Source organism: Sinocyclocheilus anshuiensis, unplaced genomic scaffold (assembly GCF_001515605.1).
Source record: "Sinocyclocheilus anshuiensis isolate Anshui unplaced genomic scaffold, SAMN03320099.WGS_v1.1 scaffold44, whole genome shotgun sequence".
Taxonomy (NCBI): domain Eukaryota; kingdom Metazoa; phylum Chordata; class Actinopteri; order Cypriniformes; family Cyprinidae; genus Sinocyclocheilus; species Sinocyclocheilus anshuiensis.
The window spans coordinates 2,469,240-2,495,053 of NW_015555746.1; the positions used below are offsets into that span (position 1 = coordinate 2,469,240).

General features: G+C 36.5%; 1 protein-coding gene across 1 annotated transcript in view; it reads right to left on the reverse strand.

The window, feature by feature from the left end:
* LOC107673493 (P protein) overlaps positions 1–25,814 on the reverse strand; it is an 87,532-nt gene that overhangs the window by 45,244 nt on the left and 16,474 nt on the right. The window contains exons 10-16 of the mRNA XM_016467090.1: positions 25,476–25,629; positions 20,323–20,394; positions 19,598–19,663; positions 18,302–18,358; positions 15,348–15,472; positions 12,734–12,872; positions 1,075–1,207 (exon numbers count right to left, since the gene is read on the reverse strand). Of these exons, the coding sequence (XP_016322576.1) occupies positions 1,075–1,207; positions 12,734–12,872; positions 15,348–15,472; positions 18,302–18,358; positions 19,598–19,663; positions 20,323–20,394; positions 25,476–25,629 (746 nt within the window). The remainder of the gene's footprint in view (positions 1–1,074; positions 1,208–12,733; positions 12,873–15,347; positions 15,473–18,301; positions 18,359–19,597; positions 19,664–20,322; positions 20,395–25,475; positions 25,630–25,814) is intronic.

The following is a 25,814-nucleotide window of genomic DNA, read 5'->3' on the forward strand; positions in this document are numbered from 1 at the left end:
TATATTTGTTGAGAAGTTGGAAGTTGTGTTTATATATATATATATATATATATATATATATATAGTATATATACATATACACAGTATACAACAGTTCTTTCTGGTCCTCGAATCTGGTTGGCTGATAAGAGTGCGATATTAGAGTGATAGCAGAACGGAGCTCCAACAACTGTTTCACTGTTTGTAACTATCACTGCAGTGAGTTATGGCTCACAGTGAGTTATGCGAGTATCGGCATGCTGTAATTATCAGCCGTGCCAATATACATCCATATCTCACATCTACTCATGTGATATTGCTCATATATAAAAATTTTCTTTAAAAAATATTATATAATTTCTTCAAAATGCACAGTGGCTTTGTGGTTCCAGATGGTGTAGTTACAACATCTACCAGCAGGGGCTAAACGGGCCATGCTAACCAGACAAACACTGACCCTCTAACATGTCCTATCTGAAAACTGTGCATAAAGTCTAGGTCTTGAGAGAGGTCATCTATGACAGGATTAATGTATTTAATACAGACGCGTTACGGCTTTCAGAACAGGCTCATCCGATAAGAATAATGGAAATATCAGGGAAAACAGCCCGAAGGGTACAGAGAGACTAAACACATCAATGTGATCGTCAGAGGTGGGGGAGGAGCAGGGGCGGATGAAAAATTGATGTATTGCTGAGGTTCTAATCATTCATGAAAGGGTAGGCTGTGCCTATCCCAGTCACTGGGGCTCAAAGGCCAAATGTAAGGAGCTTTGGATAGGATACGAGATTTGGTGTAAATAGCGTAGAACGGTGTATGACACTCATTCACATACCCATATAGGAAGAACTGCTGTCAACAAGGAAAGGTCAAGTGTGCCCTCAACCACTCTATGGTTTTTAGAAATGATTGCACATTCTTTAAGATCTAGGTCAATGGAATTATGAATGAATTTTTCATTGCACATGTCAGAACAAAAGAGCTTGAATCAAAAAGGAAGGAAAGCAGAGTGGCTCAGCATACACTTCAGGGTAGTTCCATGTGATTTTGGGAAAACTGGTGCGTAGGAACAGCGCAGAATAAATGAATACTCACCCACGATTTCGCTGGATTCTTTGTTGTAAAGTTTCTTATTCCAGTACAGCATTCTCAAACAAGGAAATGAGGTCAGCAGCACCAGACAGATTCCCAGGAACATGTAACCCGTAAAGGCCGCAAAGTCAATCCCCTAGAGGAAGAAGAGGGCGGGTTAATTTTCACCCTTTTAAAAAATTATGCAATTAATTTGCTGTGGTATTTCATGAAATCTATTCTAAGCACCAAGTAGAGATCACATCCACTTTACTGGCTCTCCATATAATGTGGATGGAGGCCTTGATTACATTTCATCAACAGAATCATGTTCAGCATTTTAATGCTTGTATCTTTATGCATTTAAACACTTATATAAGATTTAAATGAGCACCTGCATGTGGCACAAATCCTCTTAAAATGCTCTTGACTATTTATTAATTTTCATTCATATCAAGAGCACACAGCCCTCTCGGCTGAACATCTAGCTTCAGATGATATTTTCTTGCCTGTGCAGCCCACCCCATCTTTCATCATAACCAGATGGCATCACATTTTCAAATGGCACCACTGATAGAGATATGTAAAACAGATCCGTGTGGCCTGAACTCTAATCCGACGACTTATCTTTCAATACATCGCTGGTGTATAACCCATGAGGTATCTTTGCTTGTTTACATGGGGACATATGAAAGTGAAAAAAAAGTGACGTGACCCATACTCGGAATTAGTGCTCTGCATTTATCCCATCCAAAGTGAACACACACACACCGTGAACACACACCCGGAGCAGTGGGCAGCCATTTTTTTGCTGCGGCACCCGTGGAGCAGTTGGGGGTTCGGTGCCTTGTTCAAGGGCACCTCAGTCGTGGTATTGAAGGTGGGAGAGAGCGCTGTACATTCACTCCCCCCACCCACAATCCCTGCCGGTACGAGACTCGAACCCGCAACCTTTGGGTTACGAGACCGACTCTCTAACCATTAGGCCACGACTTCCCCCATATGTGTACATAATTAGTACAAAGACATTCTACAAAGAATTCTACAGTTCACAAATGTGACCCTAGACCACAAAACCAGTCATAAGGGTCAATTTTTCAAAAATTGAGATTTATACATCATCCGAAAGCTGAATAAATAAGCTTTCCATAGAATGAAAATCTGGAATCTGAGGGTGCAAAAAAATTTTAATATTGAGAAAATGGCCTTTAAAGTTGTCCAAATTAAGTTCTTAGCAATGCATACTACTAATCAAAATTTAAGTTTTAATATTATTTACAGTAGGAAATGTACAAAATATCTTCATGGAACATGATCTTTACTTAATATACTAATGATTTTTGGCATAAAATAAAAATCAATCATTTTGACCCATACAATGTATTTTTGGCTATTGCTACAAATATACCCCAGCGACTTAAGACTGGTTTTGTGGTCCAGGGTCACAAATTGCTTTACTGTTTAAATTGTGCTTAGTGAGAAGTTTATAACAGGCTATTTAATGGCAGGCTACCATTGTGACATTTTAGCACCAATATAATTTTAACAAAAGGTCAACAGGTGTTAAATAAACTGTGCTTTTTTTCTTGGGCAATAATAACGGCAAAAATGTTTTATTGTAGCCAAGACTTTATTTTTTTGTACCTATACAGAAATGGACCATGAGAAATTAAAAATTAGTAAAAAAAAATGTGACAACTAGACCCAGCCTCTTCTATTTTGTAAAGGAACTGGCAAGATACAAGATAATTGCATCCCTGTTGTAGTTCGGCTCCCCGCATTGCTCAGGCTTGGCAAAAACCCAGGACTTAGAGGTACGTCTTAGAAATGAAACAAAAGGCTGGTAAAAATGGCGGGGGGTAACACTGATGCTGGTTTTTGGCAGTATAACCTCCCTAAAGCAGCTCAAGGTACTAAATCCTCCACCCATAAAACAAAATCACGATTGAAAGGATAAGCATGGTCTTGCATTATTTGGAAAAATAAAAATTAAGATGCTAGTAAGCAAACAAAAAAAAAACAACATGTCCAATCTCAGATGCCAACATGAGACAAATGTGAATGGAGACAAAGAGACGTGAAGACTGGTATACAGTGACCTCTACAGGAGATCAGGAATAAAGAGTGAGTGAGTGAGTGAGTGAGTGAGTGAGTGAGTGAGAGAGAGAGAGGCATTCAGAAGAACAAACATCCATTTGTGTACTCTATCAATTAGATTTGTAAGGAAAGCGTTTTAAAGGAAAGAACATTGAATTATTATTTGGAATTACTTAACCACATTATAAAGAGAAGAATACACTGAAATGACAGGGAGGACAAAAGAAAGGACCACTGCAAGACGAGGGGAAACCCTTTGTATATAAAGAAAAGTTCACTCAAAAATTTATAATTTCATCATTTATTCACCCTCATTGCAAAAAGTGATGTCTGATTTGTGAAAAGATCAAATCTGATCTTTTCAGTGAATCTGCTGATCCATTTAAAAAGTGTTCACAAATCAACCTGATCAGGTTCTTGAAATCAACTCACTGATTCAGTTGTAGTGGTTCCAGCATTCGGTCTGGGATAACATGAGGGTTCAAGTAAAGGCTGATATGTTGAAAGATTCAGGAAAATAAAATATTAATATTACTTTAAAATGAACCAGCCTTTCTTAACTGAACATATTCTATCACAAGGTTTTTGGGATCATTTGATTAAAAAAATAATTTAGGAATAGTGCAGTGCATCTAAAAGTCAAGAGTTTCACTCCAATGTCTGAACCTACTGAAAATAAGAGATATCCTTATACAGACTCATTGGGGAAAGCTGGGCTAGTGGGGATCTGTCGATAACATTTCATTAAAGCGGTCCTCTGCTTTATTCCTCATGGATTTCCTGCGCTGTTGAGCTGTATGCCCTATCATATAGAGCAGATGCATAAGTCCTCATTACTTTGTCAGTAATGCAGCTGCAGACAATAGGCAGTGTTTGGGGATTTTTCTTTGTAGATTCTCTTGTTTTGTCCTGAAGGCAGGCATGTTGTGATAATGACTTAGACATAAGGTGTAAATAAGACCTCCCCTTACTCCATTTCTGTTGTCACTGTCCCACTTTTATCAGCCAAGAAAGTAACTTCAAAAAGCAATGAGAAGAGGGAATGAGAAATCTCTATGCAAAAAGACCTTCACTGTTGGCGTTAGCTGATTAGTGAGCAGTCAGGGGCCACGGTCAAACCAGAGTCCGCCAAAGCCTGTCTGCCTGGGGCCAGGAGAAGCACTGATTGGCAGCTGAGATTTCTGGGAGTGTGACTGACGGCCCAGCAGATGCCAGAGAGAGAGAGCACAGGGTATATGAGATGTCTACTCAGCGACCCTGAAACACTCCTTCTGCCCAGGCTCAAATGTCTGATCTACAGAGAGCTCCACAGATGGATGCTTGACTGACCAAATGGCAACATCCCTGCTGTAGTGATCCTGTCGAGACCGAAGGGGGGCCCATTTCGACTCGCACAGCCCAAACAAACAAAGAAACACAAGCAAATAAACAAAGAGGCCACAAGTACAAGATGTTCCGTCATGACTGACTGCTGCCAGAGAAATGTTAGATGGAGAGGGTTCGCACGGTCATGGAAAACCTGGAAACTTTGGAGGTTTTAAAAATTGTGATTTCTAGGCAGGGAAATTAATAAAATCATAAATCATTTCTGACCATTTTCTACCATCTACCACTCATTCACGCTCTAACAATCCTTTGATAGAACTATGAAAAACCTAATAAAAAAAAGTGTGAATTTGGTCATTCAAATTGTGACTTTTGGTTTTTGAAAAAAAAGTGATAGCACACATTTTTATTATTACAAATAAATGTTGTTTTATGGTACAAAAAAAAAGTATTATGGTTTGATATTGAAGAATGGAGTAAAATTGCTTGAATACTCTGCTTTGCCATGACAGGAATACATTTTATTTAAAAACATACTAAAATAGAAAACAATTATTTTAAATTGCAATAATATTTCACAATATGTTTTTTTCTGTATTTATAATCAAATAAATGCAGCCTTGGTGAGCATAAAAGACTTCTTTCAAAACCATCTTTCAGATTACATTATTTGCTTTTTTGTAAGTCAAGGTAGTGCATAAAATCTTTTGAAGTTGTGGATTAGTAAAGCACAGTGCTTTTTATTAAGCTGTATGGCGCCATGTCATCCATCTATTTGTATGGCAGAGCTTCCATTCAGAATCCAGTGGCTCTAAAGATCTTGAGGCTGATTGGAGCTTAATAAACGGATTAAGTGACTGCTGGAGAAGGTGGTGGCTTCACTAGACTCAAATTAAATCCTTGGCTATATACAAGCAAACAGACATGAGTCACACAAAAATGCAAATACTCATTCATTTACATATAGAGCAGAAAACAACCGTATACCCAGAATGATTCAAGCTAGTTTAAAGTCTGCAAATAAAATAAAATAAAATAAAATAAAATGATACCTCAAGACACTAATATCAATGCCAGGTACAGAAATACATTTATATTTTTACAAAAATCGCCTAAAAAACTTTTAAGCTTATACAAAGCATCAGTAAACTACATTACACCACCTTATGTGCACACAAACACCATAAAAGAACCTGTTTGAACCAGCTTAAAAATAGTTTTGGATCAGTCATTCATGGAGAGCCCAGAGTTTCATCGACTCTGTAGCGAATCAGCTCATGGGGAAATATGAATAATTAATCATAACTAGTTATAATTAATTATAAATATTTAGATCCGCTGTAGATATTTAGCTGACCTCTCAGGGTCAACTGTCTGTCAATTCTAAGAACGTTAATTTCCTGGTTAAGGGAAATAACTTTCTTACTGTACAATTCTACAAAGAGCTTCGAATGAAAAATTGTGTTTTTGATTGGTCCAGACGCTACAACTCCTACCTCTATTGCATCAGGAACCCAAGTCCTCAGACGCATGCATAGACGTGTAAACCAGAAAAGTGTTTCATAATACAGGGAATCTCTTAGTAATGCTATAAAAGTGGTATTTTATGTGACTAACTTTAAGACCCAGCTAAATAGGTACCAAATCGATGCACACAGCAATCAACAAATGAGCAAGTATTGAACTGCATACATGTGTGGGTGTCATTTTTTGCACATGAAGTTGTATCTCCATTCATCATCTGCATGTTGTCAACACAAACAGAAGCCCTCTCAAATATAAATAAATCTGGCCCGTGTAACACAGAGATAACACAAACCACTGCATCCATGTCAATAATTGCAGCAGATGAAATCTCTCCCTGCGGAACAGAATGGATGAATCTGTCCAGCACTTCACACACTCCTCTGTGTATCCACTACAGGAGCATATTTATCACTAAACGTCCTGACGGAAAGCAAAAATTGTTTATAAAGTAGTAAATTTAGAGCGGGGGGGAGCTTCAGTACGTTTGATGGGTTCCACCCTCCAGAGATTTAGGCCTGTCAGAAATGCAAGTTTATGGATATTGGGTTTTTCAGAAACTTCCCACTGTCAATTGTAGCCAAGCAGGAAGTGACCTTGATGTGGAAAATATAACTTGAGCATGATTACCGCTGCATCATCCTGTGCAACAGCCGGTTTGACAGGCAAGGACGGTGTTTCTATTGAGCCACAAATTAACTCAAACCCCACAGCGATTTCAGCTCTGAAAGCCAGCTGAAGAAACAACAATTTAAACCAGGCACCTTTCTGTCGCCGATGGAAGAGTGTGAGGAATAACTAAATTAAAAACTGTGATAGCAACTATTGAACTTCTCATGAAATATTTAAGTCGCCCTCGTTGATGGGTTTTAATGGGTTTAATGACCTTTTTTTAACAAAGAATACAGTAAGACTTTACTATAAGCTTCAGTTAGTTAACATTAGTTAACTATGTTCAAAATGAATGAAAAATACTTTTACAGCATTTGTTAATCTAGAATAATGGGTCACACTTTCTTGCTATTAACAAACCATTAACTAAAACTTTTAATTTGCAGCTTATTAATAGTTAGGTAGTTGTTACGTTTAGGTATTGGGTGGGATTATGGTCATGCAGAATATGTGCTCTGTAAGTACTAATAAACAGCCAATATGTTAATAATAGGCATGCTAATAAGCAACTTGTTAATAGTGAGAACTGGTCCCTATACTAAAATGTCACAGAATAATGTTAATTTCTGCATATAGCAATACATTTTAATATTTGATTTTCATTTGTTAACATTAGTTTATTAACAAACATGAATTAACAGTGAATACACTGTTCTTTAACTATCACATACAATAATAAATGTTCTAAGTCCGCTTTCCATCCATTTTTGCACTAGATCTGTTAACAAAGTGAAACTTTGAAAACTTAAAAAAAAGTTTGTGAAATATCAGTTGGTTTTCATCCAATTTTTTTAAACTAATAATTTCCCTTTCATCCCTTTTACTAATTAAACGTCTGTAATTTTGTGTGTATCATGAATTTTGTACCTTTCATATCCCAGATTTCTACAAATCTTCGTGAAATGTAAAGAGTACAAGAAATTGAAAATGGCCAGTTTACTGCTTACTAATTTCCCAAATAATTTAATATTATTAAACTATGAAATATCAGAAGACAACACTGAAATGCCAAACCAGCTGCAGTTAGACGTGGCTAAAAAGCCATTTTGAGTGTTCTGACTCGAAGACTTTAAGTACGTTTTTTTATATTTAAAGAGTTTTTATATTTTATATATTTAAAGCGAGTTTTTTGGGCAGTGTAGAGTAGGGCTTGTTGTTTGTCATTTCTCCAATCACAAATGCAGACATGGTTTTATGTTTACGCGGCGCGATGCAACGCAACGCGTAAAAAGACAGTATAAGTCATTATAATCCATAATTATGTCCCCAATGGATGCAACGAATGCCTCGTTTATAATGGGTTTTCATGTTTTTGAATCATCGCTCTGTCCTGACGGGGCATCATCACAGTATGGTAAGGGGCGTAACATTTCCGTCACACGCTTGAGGTATTCGGCCAATCACAACGCACTGGATAGCTGGCCAATCACAGCACACCTCGCTTTTTCAGAACGATGAGCTTTGTAAAAATCAACGAGTTTCAGAAAGGCGGGGCATAGAGGAGAAACAATAATGTACAGTATGTGGAAAATAATGTGTTTTTTTAACCTTAAACCGCATAAACACATTTCATTACACCAAATACACAAAATAATGTTCTTTTTAGCAGCACCCCTTTAAGGATTTTTCAGAGTACAACACAGAAAAAACAAACAACACTGTCGCAGACTTCACATGCACTCACAAAGAAAATAAATAAAAATACATAAATAAAACAAATAAAAATGAAAATAAAAATAAGAAATAAAAATAAAAATAATAAAAAGCAAAACAGTCAATCATCAGGAACGCAGGAAGGTAATGTACAACTCAACCCACATAGGAAACATTAAGATGTTGGTTGGCCAGCTAGTTTGTCTAAATAAATATCCAAGAAATTATCCCCAGAGAGCGAAAAACTTTTCAATGGAGTTAGACCTCAGAAATCAGAGTCTCCAAAATTTGTTTTCTAACCAGTTTTTCACAATAATTCTGACAATAATAAATTTGACAATTTCATATTAACAGAATTTATGCGCTAATTTAAAAAATCAAATATTTTTGATTCAGGTGAAAATGAGCCCTAATTAACTGTTAATCTTTTGCTATAATGACTTCTGATCTAAACAGTGTTCAGGCCACCCAAAAGTCCTATATTCCCACCTACAATAAAAGCATTTAAAAAATCATGTGTATTACAAAACTCCTCTCTTTACCTTTGCTTGACCCTTCAAGTCACCCTTGAGATTCTCTCTTTAAAACGCACTTAAAACGTGAAGCAGCACTTGATTAAAACAGCTAATTTAATGTGCTTCACACACTAATTCATCCATCTCTGTCAGAAAGTGTGATGGTGCTGGAAATCAGTTTCGCTCACAAGATGTTTATATGACATCAGAATTTATGGCTCCAAATAGATTGAGGTTTTTAGGCATATAGTTGTTCTTTTGGCATGTAGCCTTTTAAATAGACTGTCAGAAAAAGATGGATCTGCTATACTTATAGCCACCCTTTTTCCGCTCCCTTTCTTTTTTGCACTGATACTCACACACACACATAGGGTTTTTTGTCTTAGTCATTGTGTCTGTGGTAGTGTGTGAAAGAAGAGCTGCAGGGTAGAGTGGCTGCAAAGAGAGCATCTTTAATCAGCATCCGGAGCTGGAGATGAAAGTGCTCTATCTCATCCTCTGTGTCTCATTCAGGGCTTTAGCTGGACACTTACACGTACTTACTGACACACACTTTGACCATATACACTAACACATAGACTAGCATACATGCTTTTATGGAAGAAGAACTTGCCATTGTAAATTATTCATAACTTACTGATTCTCCCTAATTCTTTTTTTTTTCTCTCTTAATTTTTCCTTTCAAAAATCCTACTGTGTTTCATACCATTTAGCTCTGACTATATTCACAAATGGCATGTAAATAAGTGTGCACAACATGCTTCTGAATTTGAGTGAAAAACACCTGTTAAGCAATTAGACCATACATGAAACAAATAATTATGCAAGCTACTAAACACTGGTGATGTATAGCTGTGAAACATTATGTTCTCATCATATCCAATGACCTTCAGTAACTGTTGATTCTGAAAGTCTGGACAAAAATATTTGTGTAATGTCTTTGTTGTTTTCATGTTTATTAATTTTCATTCATGAAAGGCAGGGATTCCCAAACAGTTCTCTGATATCGGTTAATGGACACAATGACATGCAGGTAAACAAATAAAATATTTCTACTTTTAGTGTCCAAGTGTTTAAATTATTTTTATTTTAGCTTTTTTTATCAACTCACAAACCCACTGCAGTTATTACATTAAGCCTAGTTTGGGGAAACCATGGTGTAACAATGTTTAATGCATTTTACAGTGTTTTTATAAAAAAAGAAATATGTTTTCTTTCTCTTCTCTTTTTTATACCAATATGGTATGTTTAATGATAAGTTTAAAACAAGTTAGATAAAATGTAATCTAAAAGTAATCTAAAAAGTAGTCAGATTATATTACTTAAAATGAGTAATCTACAGTAGATTACATTACTAACTACAGTTTTCACCATGTAATCTGTAATTAGTAATAGACTACAATTTGTAAGTAATCTACCCTTCACTGCCTACTATATAGTATGGAAGTACGCATATTCGGATATAGCGCAAGTCTGTATAACGTTCTGTTTCCTCAGTGTAGTGCCAATGCAATTTCAATGCACATCTAATGGATTTTCATTGTCTGTTGTATTGTAAATCACCAGGTAATAGCACACCTCAACAAGCTGCACGATTTAGGCCAGAAGTATACTTTATGCAAATGCTCAGCTAAAGCATTGTGAGCACAGTCCCGTTAAACATATTAAATGAGTGTTCTTACGCTATGGAGACGATAACAAATCTCATGGGATGATAAAGCTAGCTTCGAATGTCTTCGCTATTGAATCTGATTTGTTATTATTCAGGTAAACATACTTATGAGATCTAACTTGCTCAGCAACATTCTCTTCAAACTGCCCCTCCTCGGATTTAAAAGAGAAAACTAGCTGTAGAAGCAGACAGTTTATGCTAATGCCAGCTTGCGGCAATGCCGAGAACGCAACACATACTTGAGTCATGTTATGAAGTGCACTCAAAGGGTTAGCCGTTCAAACTGCATTCATATCCATAATCCTAAATAAAAGCTATAAAACAACAAACATGACTACAAAAAGACAAACTGGCGGACACTCAAATACTGTCAAACAAACAGACAGAATAAACTGCAAGACATATACTGTGAATTTAGCCATACAACTGATGAGGTCATGCATTGATCTCTGTCTGAATGTGAACAAGAACATTTTAATCAACCGCAAACCTGGGTCACACTGTTCCGTCTCCTCCATTAAAGTGAATAATAAATCACAAAATGTTCCCTCACCTTTGCAATCAAACCAATATTAAAAAAACCTCAGTGAAGACAGAACCACACAAGACTCTCTGCTTTGAGGTCACATCATAAACCTGGAGATTATTCAGCCTGCCCGTGACCTTAAAATAGTGTTTTCCTGCGAGTTAGGGTTTGATGGAAAGAGTTTGCTCATAGACTCTGAAGTTGTACAACGAAAAAAGAAAGTCCTTGTGATACTGTTCTGTGATTATGTTAGGAAAGTACAAGCCGATGTTGCAGACCTTATATTTTGTAATCACTTGCATCCACAGGCATTGCTTCTTTGTACCTTCAACAGCATCAAGTAACACACAATAATACCTGTTTCACAGTGCATAATCAAATAGGAGTGTCACAGTATACTGATATCGATGATAACCATTTAAAAATGGAATACTGATAACATGTTAATAGCACACATACATAATATTGTAATAGTATTGCAACTCAACACAGTTGCCACTCATCATACAGTGGGGAAAAAAGACAACAACAGCGTGTGTAGTTACTACTACCACAAAAAAAAAACATGTTTGAGAAAACAGATGAAAGAAAGACATTCTACTCGAATCCGAAAAAAGTTAGTTCGCCAGTGTGGGAGCTTCTTAGGTTCCAGAAAAAAAGACACCCCAGTCTGTAAGAAATGCAGATTTTTGTTCGCTTTTATGGTTACAAACTCTCTCTCTCTCTCTGCCTTCCTACACCTGCATTTTAAGTGTTATTCATTTGCCAAACAAGAGAAAGGCCAAAATAAGCTAAGGTAAATATGAATTTGATTAATAGCAATACATATTAAATATATTGAATGATAAAACTTTATTTTAAGGTGTCCTTGTTACACATGTTACATGTACTTACTATTATAATAACCCTAACAATAAATTATTCATAATTACATGTCAGTAACCCCAAGCCAAACCCTAACCATTAATTAATATTACTCAGTGCTTAAATGTATAATTACACTGTAACAAGGACACCTTAAAATAAAGTGTAACCTATTGATTTTTTAAAATATCTAATTTACATTAAAAATAATTAGATATTTACACTCGAATGGTAATATGACAAATAAAACTGCCTAAATGATCTTGATTTAGTCAGATTTTCTGATGTGCAATGTGTCAATACCTTACATGCTGTGTTTGCATAGTATGTGAAACAGGCGAGATACTGTGAGTAACAAGTCAATTGCAGCCAAACATCTTGCATACCCTTAGTCGAAAATTGTTGGTCTCAGAGTTTGTACACAATGACTGTACAGGTTTGCCGTTTAGTTTTTATTGAAGTTAAAAGATTTCAACTCTGCTGAGAGAAAGCGAGCGAGAGAGACAGAGAGAGAGAATTTGGCAGAGCGTAACTAAAGCTGGCAAGAAGTATTCCTACATAATTAATAGTCTGAGGTGTAAGACAGGATGCCATGGTGTTTTAGCCTTGAGTAGATAGTGACAGCGTGTTTTGGCACAAGGCTATCATTCTATGCCAGAAAAATGCTCGGTCACATGCTTGTGTCTGTGTGTTTTTGTTTATTTGTGCAGTCATGTATAATTTGTCCAACAAGTTCCCCGAGACATTCTCAACAGGTACACGACAGCAGCACAATATCCTTCCACCCGTGAATAACCCAGCATCAAATAAGAATGGTGGGAATTAATTACATACTTTTTTACGCAGATCCTGGTTGGATACGATGATGACATTGGGTGGATCTCCAACAGCAGTGGCAGCTCCTCCGATGTTGGTGAAGATGACCTCGGCAATCAGGACATGCCTGGGGTCCAGATTGAGCACTTCACATAACCTAATGTACAGAAGACATTACAAAACCTGATTAGGACTAATGTTCCTGGAACATCAATGCAATGCAAACATGTTACATAGAGTGGTCTCCAAGAAAGTTAAATGCTCACTAGTCATTTTTTGAGAAAAGATGTACTATTATCTTTCTAATCCATCATATTTTCATGATTTTTGTCTGGTAGAACACAAAACATGCAAAAAACACACACAGCATACCTTCCCCCTAGTAAAAAAGTAATTTATTTAAAATACATTTATTCCATACTAAGTATAGTTAAAATCAATTAACATATTTACTGCCATATCGCTCGAGACTTACTGATATAAAAGTTGTAATCAACTTTATTTGGAGTACTATACTTGTACTGGAGTACAACTTTATTTTGAGCACAATGCACATTTTTTTTATACTAAGCCTAAAATGTGTTTTAATGTCACTATTGATGAGGATTGCATACTCTTTGAATAATATATTAACATATATCGAATAATATACTGTATACTGTATTAGTCTTTAAATGCAAGATATTTAAAGTGTACCTGAAGTATACTTGCAACAGTTCAACTTTAGCACAATCAAATATACTTCAGTGTATCTTTAGTTGGACTTCAGCACTACTTACGCACAATTAAAGTGCATTAAGTACAAAATTAGTTGTTCCAATTTAGCAGGCTTTAAGTATACCAGTTTAGTAAACTAAAAGTACAGTTGCGGGGTAATTTTATTAAGTACATAAATATGTAAATGTATTTGTAGTATACTTAGCATGAAATAAATGCTTTTCAAGTACATTTTAGTATACTTATTTTTCACTAGGGTTAACAACCACATTTTGTACTTTTGTAGTTTTACACAGACTCGTCTGTTTTACCATAAAATATGGTGAGGAGAGGACATGATTCTTCAGCAGCAAAACTTTAAGCTTAGTTGCAAAAAAAATTCCAGGTTTGTGCTCAAGTTTAGTTATTAACACTGAATTTCAAGCAAATCTAAAGATAAGCAAATCAGTTTCCCTGCTAAATTGGCATTAAAAAACTCTTACTCAAGCAAATTGCCTATTAACGAAAAGCTGAACTCTCTAATTTCTCAAATCCGTTCTTTAACGAGTGTGTGTGTGTGTACTGTGGCTCTGAACCCTGAAGCCCCGAAGGTGTTTGAAGATGCAATTGGTGATGCATAATCAAAAAAAGGAGTCATTTCTCACCAACAGTGTCATGAAAACGCTGAGGCTGCGCCTAACATTTTAATGGCTACGTGTGAAATATAGATTTATTTTATCCTACCACACAAGAGATTTTTTTAATGTCTACATAAGATGATAAGAATTTGACGGATGAATTTTGCAGAAGGATGAAAATACAAATAAAAGTATCCTTGATGAAAAAAGATATGCTTTGTTGGCCTTAATGATTTTTTTTAGCAGGGATGTGACATGAAACAATATTACATGATGCCTAATTGCTTCATAGCACATGTACTTTGAAAGAACAGGGTGTCCTAAACATTGCTAAATAAATTATATATAAATGATGCTGTACATCAGGCTACAAAACATATAAAAGACTTGAGAACACAAATATAATGTGCACAGGCACCAATGGTGTTGTCCCATTGAGGGACAACGTGTAACGGTGAAAAGATGGAAGAAAATAAGCTCAAATGGAGCTGAAAAGAGCAATGAGGTGGGGCGTTTATAGCATGGAGACATGACTTACTGAATCCTCATATAAATCTAAGCACAGACTGCCAAGCCAAGGCTTTTTGGAATCCTTTTTTTTTTTGGTAGTAGTAGTACTTCAGCTGAACAAACTTCTTTACAAAGACCTATTATGGGGCTTTTCCACTGCGTGGTACGACTCGGCTCGGTACGGCTCAGTACGGCACGGCACGGTTCGGCTCGGCACGGTTTGCGTTTCCACTGCAGTTCAGTACCACTTTAGAGTGGGCGGGATTATTCACATGTCATTATAGTTGCGCCGCCTCTACAACCACGACCCCTAAAAAAAACGTTTTCATTCCACATCGCCCCATCAAGCTCTCGCTGGATCCGCTCCTCTGCTATCAACGAGAGGAACGTCTGTTCTCCGTGTTGTACCATGCAGTGGAAAAGCACCATTAGAGAAATCTTCCAAGTTCAATGCAAGTTAAGCTCTATTGATAGCATCTGTGGCATGCTGTCACTTACCAAAGAAATGGATTTGTCCCTCAGTTCATAAAAATAAAATAAAGTCAGGTTTTACAGCAAAGCACTTACAACAAATGTCTATTGGGAAAGGCATTCTGGAGGTTTTCTGAGGAGTCTCACATGTAGATTGTATAAATATCGTGGCTTCAAACTCAGAACATTGTATTTTAATGTTTATTCCAGTGTGATTACTTGTCACATAGTCTTGTATTATTAAACAGGGTTAAAAAATAAGTCAAAAGAGATATTAAGAGAGAAAGAGACACTGTTTCAGGAAGAGAGACCATTACCTGATTGTAACAGGGGTGAAGAGCATCATGGTTGTTACATTATCAAGAAAGGCTGACAGAACGGCCGCAATTAGGCACAGAATCATAATCATGGGCCACACTCTTCCTCGCGATAACTGATACGCCTGTGTGGAGACATACAGAACACTGTTGGGAATACTTCATTATTGGTTTACAAAGTTTTATTTTTCTCGTAACGTCACATTAATGAAAACTAACTGGGTCAAAAATAAATTAAACCCAAAAATCGCTTGCCTTTGTTTATGAACATTAACAAAATCATGTGTTCAAAACATTTTCTAGTGGAATGGAGAGATAGATTTAACAGAGCCTCAAGGACACAGGATCAGGAGCAGTCCTCTGAGAGGGTCTCAGAACACAATGTTCAAAAGTGAACTTTAATGAGAAATTCAGTCTAAAAACTGACACGGATCTATAGTGTTTTTTCTCATTCAGGTTTAGCGCTAAAAGAATGTTCATGCCTGAAAAGAAAAGAATAAAAAAAACAAAAGACCTCCAACTTTAAGAGCCTGTCGCTATGGAGACATTATCAGGCTGTCTGGAATCATACTAATCAAGTGGTAATGCATGGGTGTTGTAACCCACCTATTATGTCACTGCTTCCTGACTAAAAAAGATGCTAACTGACAAATAAACAAAGAGTAAAGGCCCGTTCACACCAAGGATGATAACTATAATGCTAACGATAAAGAAAGAATAGGGGATTCTATATCACAACTGTGAATGGCACAAAGGAACAATAGCATTTTTTCTTCCAGCCGATGAATGTTGAAAACATTGACAGTTGATCAGAATTCATCCTCTTGAACATTTAACCTATTATGACCTATTATGCCATTGGTCTCAAACTCAATTCCTGGAGGGCCACAGCTCTGCACAGTTTAGCTCCAACCCTAATCAAACACCCCTTATCCAAATAATCAAGGTCTTCAGGATTACTAGAAACTTCCAAGCAGGTGTGAGTTGGATTTGTTTGGAACTAAACTCTGCAGAGCTGTGGCCCTCCAGTAATTGAGTTTGAGACCACTATATTATGCCGTTTTTTTACCATATGTAATATAACTCATGTTTCCCCAGAATGTATCTGTGAAGTGTCAGCTCAAAATACCCCACAGATCATTTATTATATAATTTTGAAAATGTTTTTTTGAGTGAAAGCAAAAACACGCTGTTTTCGTGCATGTCTCTTTAAATGCAAATGAGCTGCTGCTCCCAACCCCCTTTTCTAGAATAGGGCTGTGCCTTTACAGCTTGTTCCTCAGATACTCTGCCAAAAACATCTGTTTGGTTTTGATTATCATGTCTATCGTGCTGAAATCATGCGTTTTAAACCACATTAGTTTAAACTTCTGACATAGGGTTTTCTGAGCGCACGTATCTGAAGCACATGCACAGAAAGTGGCTTTCACATGGCATGCGAGTACTAAACTAAGTTCTCTTTCATGTCTTATTGCGCTTAAACTGTCAAATACACACAGGTTTATGTTTAAAATACATGAGTTACAAAAACTGTTGGTTATGTCTGTGAAGGTAAACAGCCACAAAGAAATTGCATGTTTATTGTAGATCTGTGTGGCAGCAGCGTAATATATAGTAAATAAATACATAAATCCACTGCTCTCTTGTCTCCTCTGAGGCTGGGACTCTAAATAGTGTTCTGTGCTCGTCCGTGCAGCCAAAGACAGAAGAATTAGCATGCTTTGCTCGAACTTTAGACATGGCGTTAGCCGTGGGTGGAAACGTGCAGATTAAGGGGCGGTAATATTATTAATAAAGGGCTCGTTTTTTTCACAAGCTTGCAGAGAAAGGCTCCCAAAAAAAATTACTGGGTTGTTCTTTTTCAAGTTTTCTAGGTTGGTAGATGCACCGGAGACCCGATTATAGCACTTAAACACAGAAAAAGTCAGATTTTCATATGTCACCTTTAAAGTGGCAGATGACATAACTGCAGTGCACGTTTATAATGAACAGAACATTACTGTGCGTTGGTGTGGACACTAATATTGTTATCGTTATAGTTATTGTTCTTCATGTGAATGGGCCTTAACCACACAAGACTACACACATGGATAGAATAAGCTTGATTTTTTTATTTCAAGGCAAAATGCTTTATGCTGTCTTGAGATGGTGTTCAATCAAAAGGGTTGTTTCTATGGCAATATTTTAATTTGTGAAACCTCTTCCACAGGTCCTCTTCCAGAACCCTCTTAATATTCATGAATGGGATGAGAGGACATAAGCGTGTGCCCTCATAATGTCCAGAGCACATCTATAATGTTCCAACAGGTCTTTTACAACAGTCCACAGAATCCCTGAAAATAAGGGATGCGATATTTATCCAATGAAGCTCATCCTAAGATTTATTTTTAGGCTTTCATTAAATCTAACCCATTTTCTCAATGATTTATAAACGTTTGCATCATTTCACAAAGATTTGTTCCATCTGATTCCTTTTCACATCTCTATTGGGGCTTGATATTTCCCCATAAATTTCATACATAAAACATTTGTGGGGTTCTCATCACTTTGCGTGAGAGTGAATGATAGGGATTTTCAGGGCAGCTATCGTAATAGCTCTGTTCCTTTTCCCCAAAGCTTACTGGGAAAAGTAGCATGATGGGATTACATTGACTAAATCAAAAAATAGGGACATCAATAATGTAAAATGAAAGCATATCAGATTGAATCAATAGCAGCAGTTCACACGCTACCTTGTTGTTGCTGACTAAATGTTAGTACTTATTTGTATCTGTAAGTATATAAGGTATATACATGTATATAATATTATATGTTAAGGTGCGTGGGATAGATTGAGTGGACTAATTTTAGAGAGAATATGAAGAAATAAGTCTCTCAGAAACCAAGACTTAAGCAGACCTCTGCTAAACAAATCACAAACAAGCATATGCAACATGATGATTGAGAAAACTCACCTTCACTGCACAGTAATCAAAGAAACCGGTCTCAGAGAATATTGCCACCAGAATCATCTGAAAGTAAATAGTAGGGGTTATAAGACTTGAACATTTCATGGTTTCTATTTTTAGTGCTTACTGCCACATGTGTCGCTATAAAATCACATTATGTCTCAAATACCACACGGTCTCTCACTCAATTTCATGCCACATATATCCGTCTCTGATTTTTTTTTTTTGCCCTGAGATACAGAAACAGACATCTTCGAAATATAGAAAATCAATAAAGTGAAACATCAATATTTCGGAGTTTATTAAAGCAAATGTTTCTAATGTAAAATGGCTCTCAGTCTCTTTCACAGTCAGTCTTTAAAATTGGCAGATGCTATGATTCATTTTCTATCATCAGTCTCTGATTTTCTTTTATGCTTTTCCTCAAATACTCCTACATGTAGTCTTCTGGATGAGGGCTGATTGAATGTATTTGTTTCCATGGAGACAGACACTGAACAAACAGAGATCTTGAAAAGGGTGGCACTTCAGAAATAATATTAGAGAGGCTGTGTGTTTTTAATGTGTATTCATATTTTTTGGTCACACTGTGTTGCATTAACATGTAAAATATGGACTAATGACATATGCAGCCAGCCACACCTAACAAACATTTCGACCGAGTGTGCTGCTGCAAAGTATGTGCAACGCAAATAACGCCCTGAGGAATTCTTTCTAAAAGAAGCACTAGGTTAACGGCACATTAAAGAAAGGTGCCCCACTAAGTGCCTGCCAGGCTGACCAGCCTGAGAGACTGATATGGGTTGGATTAGGGGCTTTGTCAGACTGTCAAGCACTTAGCAGGACAACTTTCTCCAACAGGAAGGTTAAAGCATCTCATTACACCAGGTTTAATGCTGTCTGAAAGAATTAAATAACTAGATTTTATCTGAAGAAAGCATGATGGCGGTTGCAAGATTTGGCTTGTGTAATTCCATCTCTGGTATTTTTTGCCCATTTTATCACAAAGTTATAAGTTCAGTTTCATCTAAATGTAACTGCACACATCTTCCTAACAAGTCAGATGATCTGAGATATATGTTCATAGCACAAACAGAGCACTGTTTTTTATGAATAACAGTAATAGTGCTAAAATAGCAAGCACCACTGATAAATTAGTTTTACCCCTTTTTTTACTTTTTTCATTTGAAAAAGCCCTGCTGTGAGTTTACATTTAATATATTTCTTTGGAACCCTCCTACTCAGGTTGAATGAGTAAAAAAGCTGCTGGAGAGCTTCTAGACCTGTTAGAATTATGCTTACCATTCCAAACAGCAATGCAAGAGTTTCATAGTCAATCCATTCTACAACAGTCATCAGACTCGGCCTCTACAGTAAAAAGACAGTGGGATGAAATAGTCATCATCTCCTTCCTCAGATACAAAAGAACATTTTCACATCCTAGTCTTAACTGGGTTTTCTGAATTGTTGAAATAATTGCATCAATTACCATACAATTTAGGCCTACATACAGTATTCTGTTTACTGGGGTATTTACCAACCAACCAAGTTAAGAAGTTCATAAAGTTTTTTAGTTAAAAAAAGACATTTGAGACTACAGAGCTATGGGTCTTTTTAAAGGGTACTCCATCTATCAAACAGACAGAAGTGCACCGAGTAATTTTACTCGTGCTCAAATAACGCACTTATCTCCAATTTCTGGAATACAATAACTAATACACAGAGCCGCAATGAGAAAGCAAGATTTTAGCACATTAGAGTAAATCAGTGCAATTACCGCTGATATCCCATTTATGTGAAATTTATGTATATATATATATAATATTCTGAACTGTAATTTGAATTTGCCACGATTTATTATTTATACAGACTTCTGCACATGACAGAATGTTGCTTTGCTCTTAAGCTAATAAAACTCAAGACCATCACTGCAGTTTTCAACATTAATAAAATCCCAGGGTCCAACTCTTGACATAATGTAAGCTATCTTCATCAGAATAGAATAAATAACATTCTCTAAAACTTACATCTCCAATGAAAGCCAGTGCTGCCAGAGCAGCCAGGGATCCTAACATTGCAGCCAGGGTGCGGTGAACAATCTGCAAACACAGATGCAACATTATTACTCACAATTGAAATACTATATATTTTGCCAATTTTATTATAAACCTGGTCATATATTAATGGGCACAATGTAACACAAACTAGATTTGTGCTATGGGGTCACTAAGATGTTCTGAGTTTTTTTGGCATGTTGCTATGCGGTTGCCAGGATGCTGTAAGTGGATGCTTACTCTTACTGCCCCATGTCTTTATTATGTTATGGTCCTTCTTACATTGAAAGTGTGGTTTTCTCACCATTTTTTCACCCGCCAGGCAAAAATCATAAGTCTGATTGCTTAGAAAAGTAATAGCACAACTCATCTCAACAAGCTGCATGATATGAGGTATCATTCTCGCCCGTAGCACAAAATTGTAATACTTGGGATTAGGGGTGTGTTTAAATCCCAAACCCTTTGCATCAGCAACAGTACTAGCGATGCTTTCCTTAGCAAACACTATTAAATATGTACAATATAAGGCTATGTAACAGACGTTGGACAACCAAACAAATTTGCTCATTCAAAATGCCAATTAACCCTCTACCCCACACTTCATTTATGTTTGATCCACCTCATTTCTTACATTAAATTCATTCTGCCCCTTTTATGCACTCTTATAATCAAATGATAAATGCCAAATCACAAGGATATATGCGTCAGTCGACAACGTCTTCTGGTTTTCTGCTCTTCAATCAGCCTCTGGACTAAAAGCGCCGCCTTAAAGTGCATTGTCAGATATCAGCATCTTCAGCATCTGTTTTCCTGGTGAGAGCACTTGACTGGAACACCTGAATCAAACTTTCTCTGATGCACCTCTTTCAGTGTCATGTGCCAAGATGGAGCAGTCATTACAAGAGCGTGTAATCAGCTAGAAGAGCCAAAGAAAGGCAATGAGTACATAACATGCAGGATAACAGCTAATGACTCCAGTCTCGAAGGAGCAAGTAATCTGTGTCAGTCCGACAACTTCCCTGAGGGGGAGGAACACTTGGTGCAGTGTTGTGATTGTAAGTCTAAAACAGGTCATTAAGATAAATGGTTGAACACTGCTTTCTGAGCAGAATTAATCAGCAACATGGATATACATTGCGCTGCTTTGCATAAGAAAGTATCCTCTGAGACTAATGTTTCTCTGTTTTGTGGTTTAAACCAATTACTCTCAATTATAGGGTAAGAAACAGTTTATGGCTAAATGAAATGTCAAAATGTGCCTGTGTGGGATGTAATGTTAGTTTTATACTCAAAGCCCCCCAGTAACTGAGAAACTGCAACTCTAGTCTAATTTAAGAATAATCTATCAGCCATAATTAAAATGTTTACAAGATATCTGCAATTAGATTGTGAAAATACATTATTCATGAATCTTTTAAGGCATATTAATATTTATAAGCATATCATACTGTTATATTTTAGATTTTAGGTTTTACCCTCTCTCGGGGCAAATGAGTTTTAGCTATCAGAGCTGCTGATGAAACTCACCATCTGAGCCCTTTTAATCAAAGTAGTTTTCAGAGTGCTGATTCTAGATCAGTTCGGAGGATTATCACTAAGCTGCTATGCAATGCAGATAGGAAGAGCAGGCCCAGGTCAATACAACAAATGCTTCCTTATTTACAATGGAGTCCAAATGTCTGAGAACACAAACTTCTGTGGAATATGTAATGCTAATCAAGTCTATTTTAACTTGGAAATAAACAAAGCTTTGGAATTTTGGAAGATTTTAAACCAACATAAAATGAAGAAATATTTAAGATTCTGCACTTTGGTCACTAATTAAACCAGACGTGGGAACTACTGTGTAAAAAATGTATTATGATGACAGATATTCTTGCTTCCACTGAATGACAAGACGCTTTTGAAGATCGCAAATTATGCTCAATAATATGATCATTAGGTTTTATACAAATCTCTGGTGCTGCTGTCAAGACATAAGACTTCATTTAAAAGTTTACATTTTTCCCCACTAAAATTGCCATGCTGATAATGTAATTTGTAAATCAATTTCAACAAATTATATATATATATATTTTTTTTACTAGTGGTCTAGAACTTTAGTACTGTAGTATGTCATCTGATTCAGCAGCCTATTAAAAGCTGATTATGAAGGCACAATCTGGGCAGCTGCACCTTCCTTCTGGCACACACACATACATTTGGCTACATCATTTGCCGTTTAGATCAATACATGAAAAGCAGCAATATTTTAATTATAATTGGACTGAGTAATGGTGGCTGTATTTCCTAGTATTAAAAAATCCAGATCAAAAAGTTAATGATACATTTAGACTAAGATAGACTGTATGAGCAAGTGTTGTTTAGGTGTTATGTTACTTCTACTGAAATGTCATGCTGTGTTATGTGTGAGATATTCATCATTAAAAATGGACAGACTGCACTCAGTTGGACAGCAAAGTTACTGTGTTTTTCCAACACATTTTGATGATTTCTAAAAAGCCTGGGAACTAGTTCATATACATATCACAGTTGACTGAAGTTGTAATAATTTGTAAATCAATTTCAAAAAATTATATATATATTTTTTTTTTACTAGTGGTCTAGAACTTTAGTACTGTAGTATGTCATCTGATTCAGCAGCCTATTAAAAGCTGATTATGAAGGCACAATCTGGGCAGCTGCACCTTCCTTCTGGCACACACACATACATTTGGCTACATCATTTGCCATTTAGATCAATACATGAAAAGCAGCAATATTTTAATTATAATTGGACTGAGTAATGGTGGCTGTATTTCCTAGTATTAAAAAATCCAGATCAAAAAGTTAATGATACATTTAGACTAAGATAGACTGTATGAGCAAGTGTTGTTTAGGTGTTATGTTACTTCTACTGAAATGTCATGCTGTGTTATGTGTGAGATATTCATCATTAAAAATGGACAGACTGCACTCAGTTGGACAGCAAAGTTACTGTGTTTTTCCAACACATTTTGATGATTTCTAAAAAGCCTGGGAACTAGTTCATATACATATCACAGTTGACTGAAGTTGTAATATTTTCACATGTCAAGAGAATATAATAAATATAATATAATATAATAAAATATAATATAATGCAGTCTTCAACAATGGGATTATCTGATGAACTTCACCTGTAATCCATTCTGGATGTGTTCTAACTGGGAAGGGGTTTGGGGAAATTTCTTATAAATAAATTATCACAAAGGTAACGCTCCCCTATTTTAAAAGCATAATAAATAAAATGACGATGACTCACCCAATCAGCAAAATTTGTTCATTAGTTCACTTTTAAAAACATAATTTTTATTTTCTCAGCTCCTTGATGACAGTGTAGCCATAGGTATGAAGCATTAGTATTAACGGTAAAAGTGGAAACATGGGCCCCCAAAGTCTCCATTAGCATTCTCACAAAGGTCTAATTAAACTCTTCGACACGCAGCATGCTGTCCCTCCTAAAGAAATAAATGTAATTAGGAAGGGAGGTCCCCTCTGCCTTCATGTTATATAAATCAGAAATGAATCATTTTAAGGTGAATTGGTGGTGGAATGATGTTTTTATATAGTCACTAGTGAAAATGCACCTATTTTGTGTTCTTTTATCATTTACATTTTTATATCAAATGATATGATCACGTTTGAGGGAACAGTTTAATTGAAAAAATAACATGAATTTCAGAATGTCTTAGTATTTATTTCCCTCATTGATTTGATTGACAGCAGCACTCAAGCTGCATGAACTCTGACCGATCCATGTTATTCAGCATGATTTTAAGTAGGCATTTTTTGAGTTTCAGTGGAAGCAAGGGTCCATCCAACATTTTGTATTGGAGTTCACAATGTTCTTCTTGAATTTACCTCAAAATATTTCATTTACAATGTTTCAGAGGCTTAAAACATTGTGTATTTTCATTTGCACTAATACAATTTGGTCTTGCAATAAAATTCAAGCACTCTAAATCCACTTTGATAAGTTGGCTTCAGGTACTCAAAAAATGTGACATACTTTTGTGGAATCGTAAGTCAGTGTCACGTTTGAGGGAACAGTTTAATTGAAAAATTAACATGAATTTCAGAATGTCTTAGTATTTATTTCCCTCATTGATTTGATTGACAGCAGCACTCTAGCTGCATGAACTCTGACCGATCCATGTTATTCAGCATGATTTTAAGTAGGCATTTTTTGAGTTTCAGTGGAAGCAAGGGTCCATCCAACATTTTGTATTGGAGTTCACAATGTTCTTCTTGAATTTACCTCAAAATATTTCATTTACAATGTTTCAGAGGCTTAAAACATTGTGTATTTTCATTTGCACTAATACAATTTGGTCTTGCAATAAAATTCAAGCACTCTAAATCCACTTTGATAAGTTGGCTTCAGGTACTCAAAAAATGTGACATACTTTTGTGGAATCGTAAGTCAGTGTGGGCCAGTAGAAAGCTCTTCCTGTTAGCATTAGTAGAGCCTAGTGACCTTTAGTGCTCAACAGCGGTATAGGTACAAATTAAATAAAAAACACGAGTTTATGAAAAGCTACTGCCAAGGACATCTCAGTGTAGTGCTGGATCTACAAGCACAACTTTAGAAAGTTTATGAATAACATACCCAGCATGGCATCTACTCTTCCTGAGGAGTTACAAAAGACTAGAGATGTGCGCACGCACACAAATCTCAGACGACGACGCACAGAGTCAATGTGGCAAAACAGCTGAGATGATCTTGTTTATGGGGATGAAATATGGGATGAGTCATGAAAGACCATTGAATGGATTACCGTGCGGTGTGAAAATAATGTCTTCACACCGACACCTCATATTTTACCTCAAAGATGATGAGCACATAGACTCCTGCCAGGATCAATCCGGCGATAAGCACCTGTGTTTCCACGGTTACATAGAGTGACTGGTGAGTCAGTTACAAAAGACTAGAGATATGCGCACGCACACAAATCTCAGACGACGACGCACAGAGTCAATGTGGCAAAACAGCCGAGATGATCTTGTTTATGGGGATGAAATATGGGATGAGTCATGAAAGACCATTGAATGGATTACCGTGCGGTGTGAAAATAATGTCTTCACACCGACACCTCATATTTTACCTCAAAGATGATGAGCACATAGACTCCTGCCAGGATCAATCCAGCCATAAGCACCTGTGTTTCCACGGTTACATAGAGTGACTGGTGAGTCATGGACAGAGGAACCACCTGACTGTCTAACAGAAAGGCCTGCACACTGATCAGAATAGGAGCGCTGGAGGGCAAAAGAAAGAGACAGATTAGAGAGACGGAGACACACTAGAGCATACACCGTGCCAGGAACTACTGCATAACCCACATTATGAAATGATCACATTTACTGAACTATTAACACAATTTAAAAATCTGAAGACAGTAGTATGACAATATTATTCTACTTTTTAAAATATAGAGCAACTG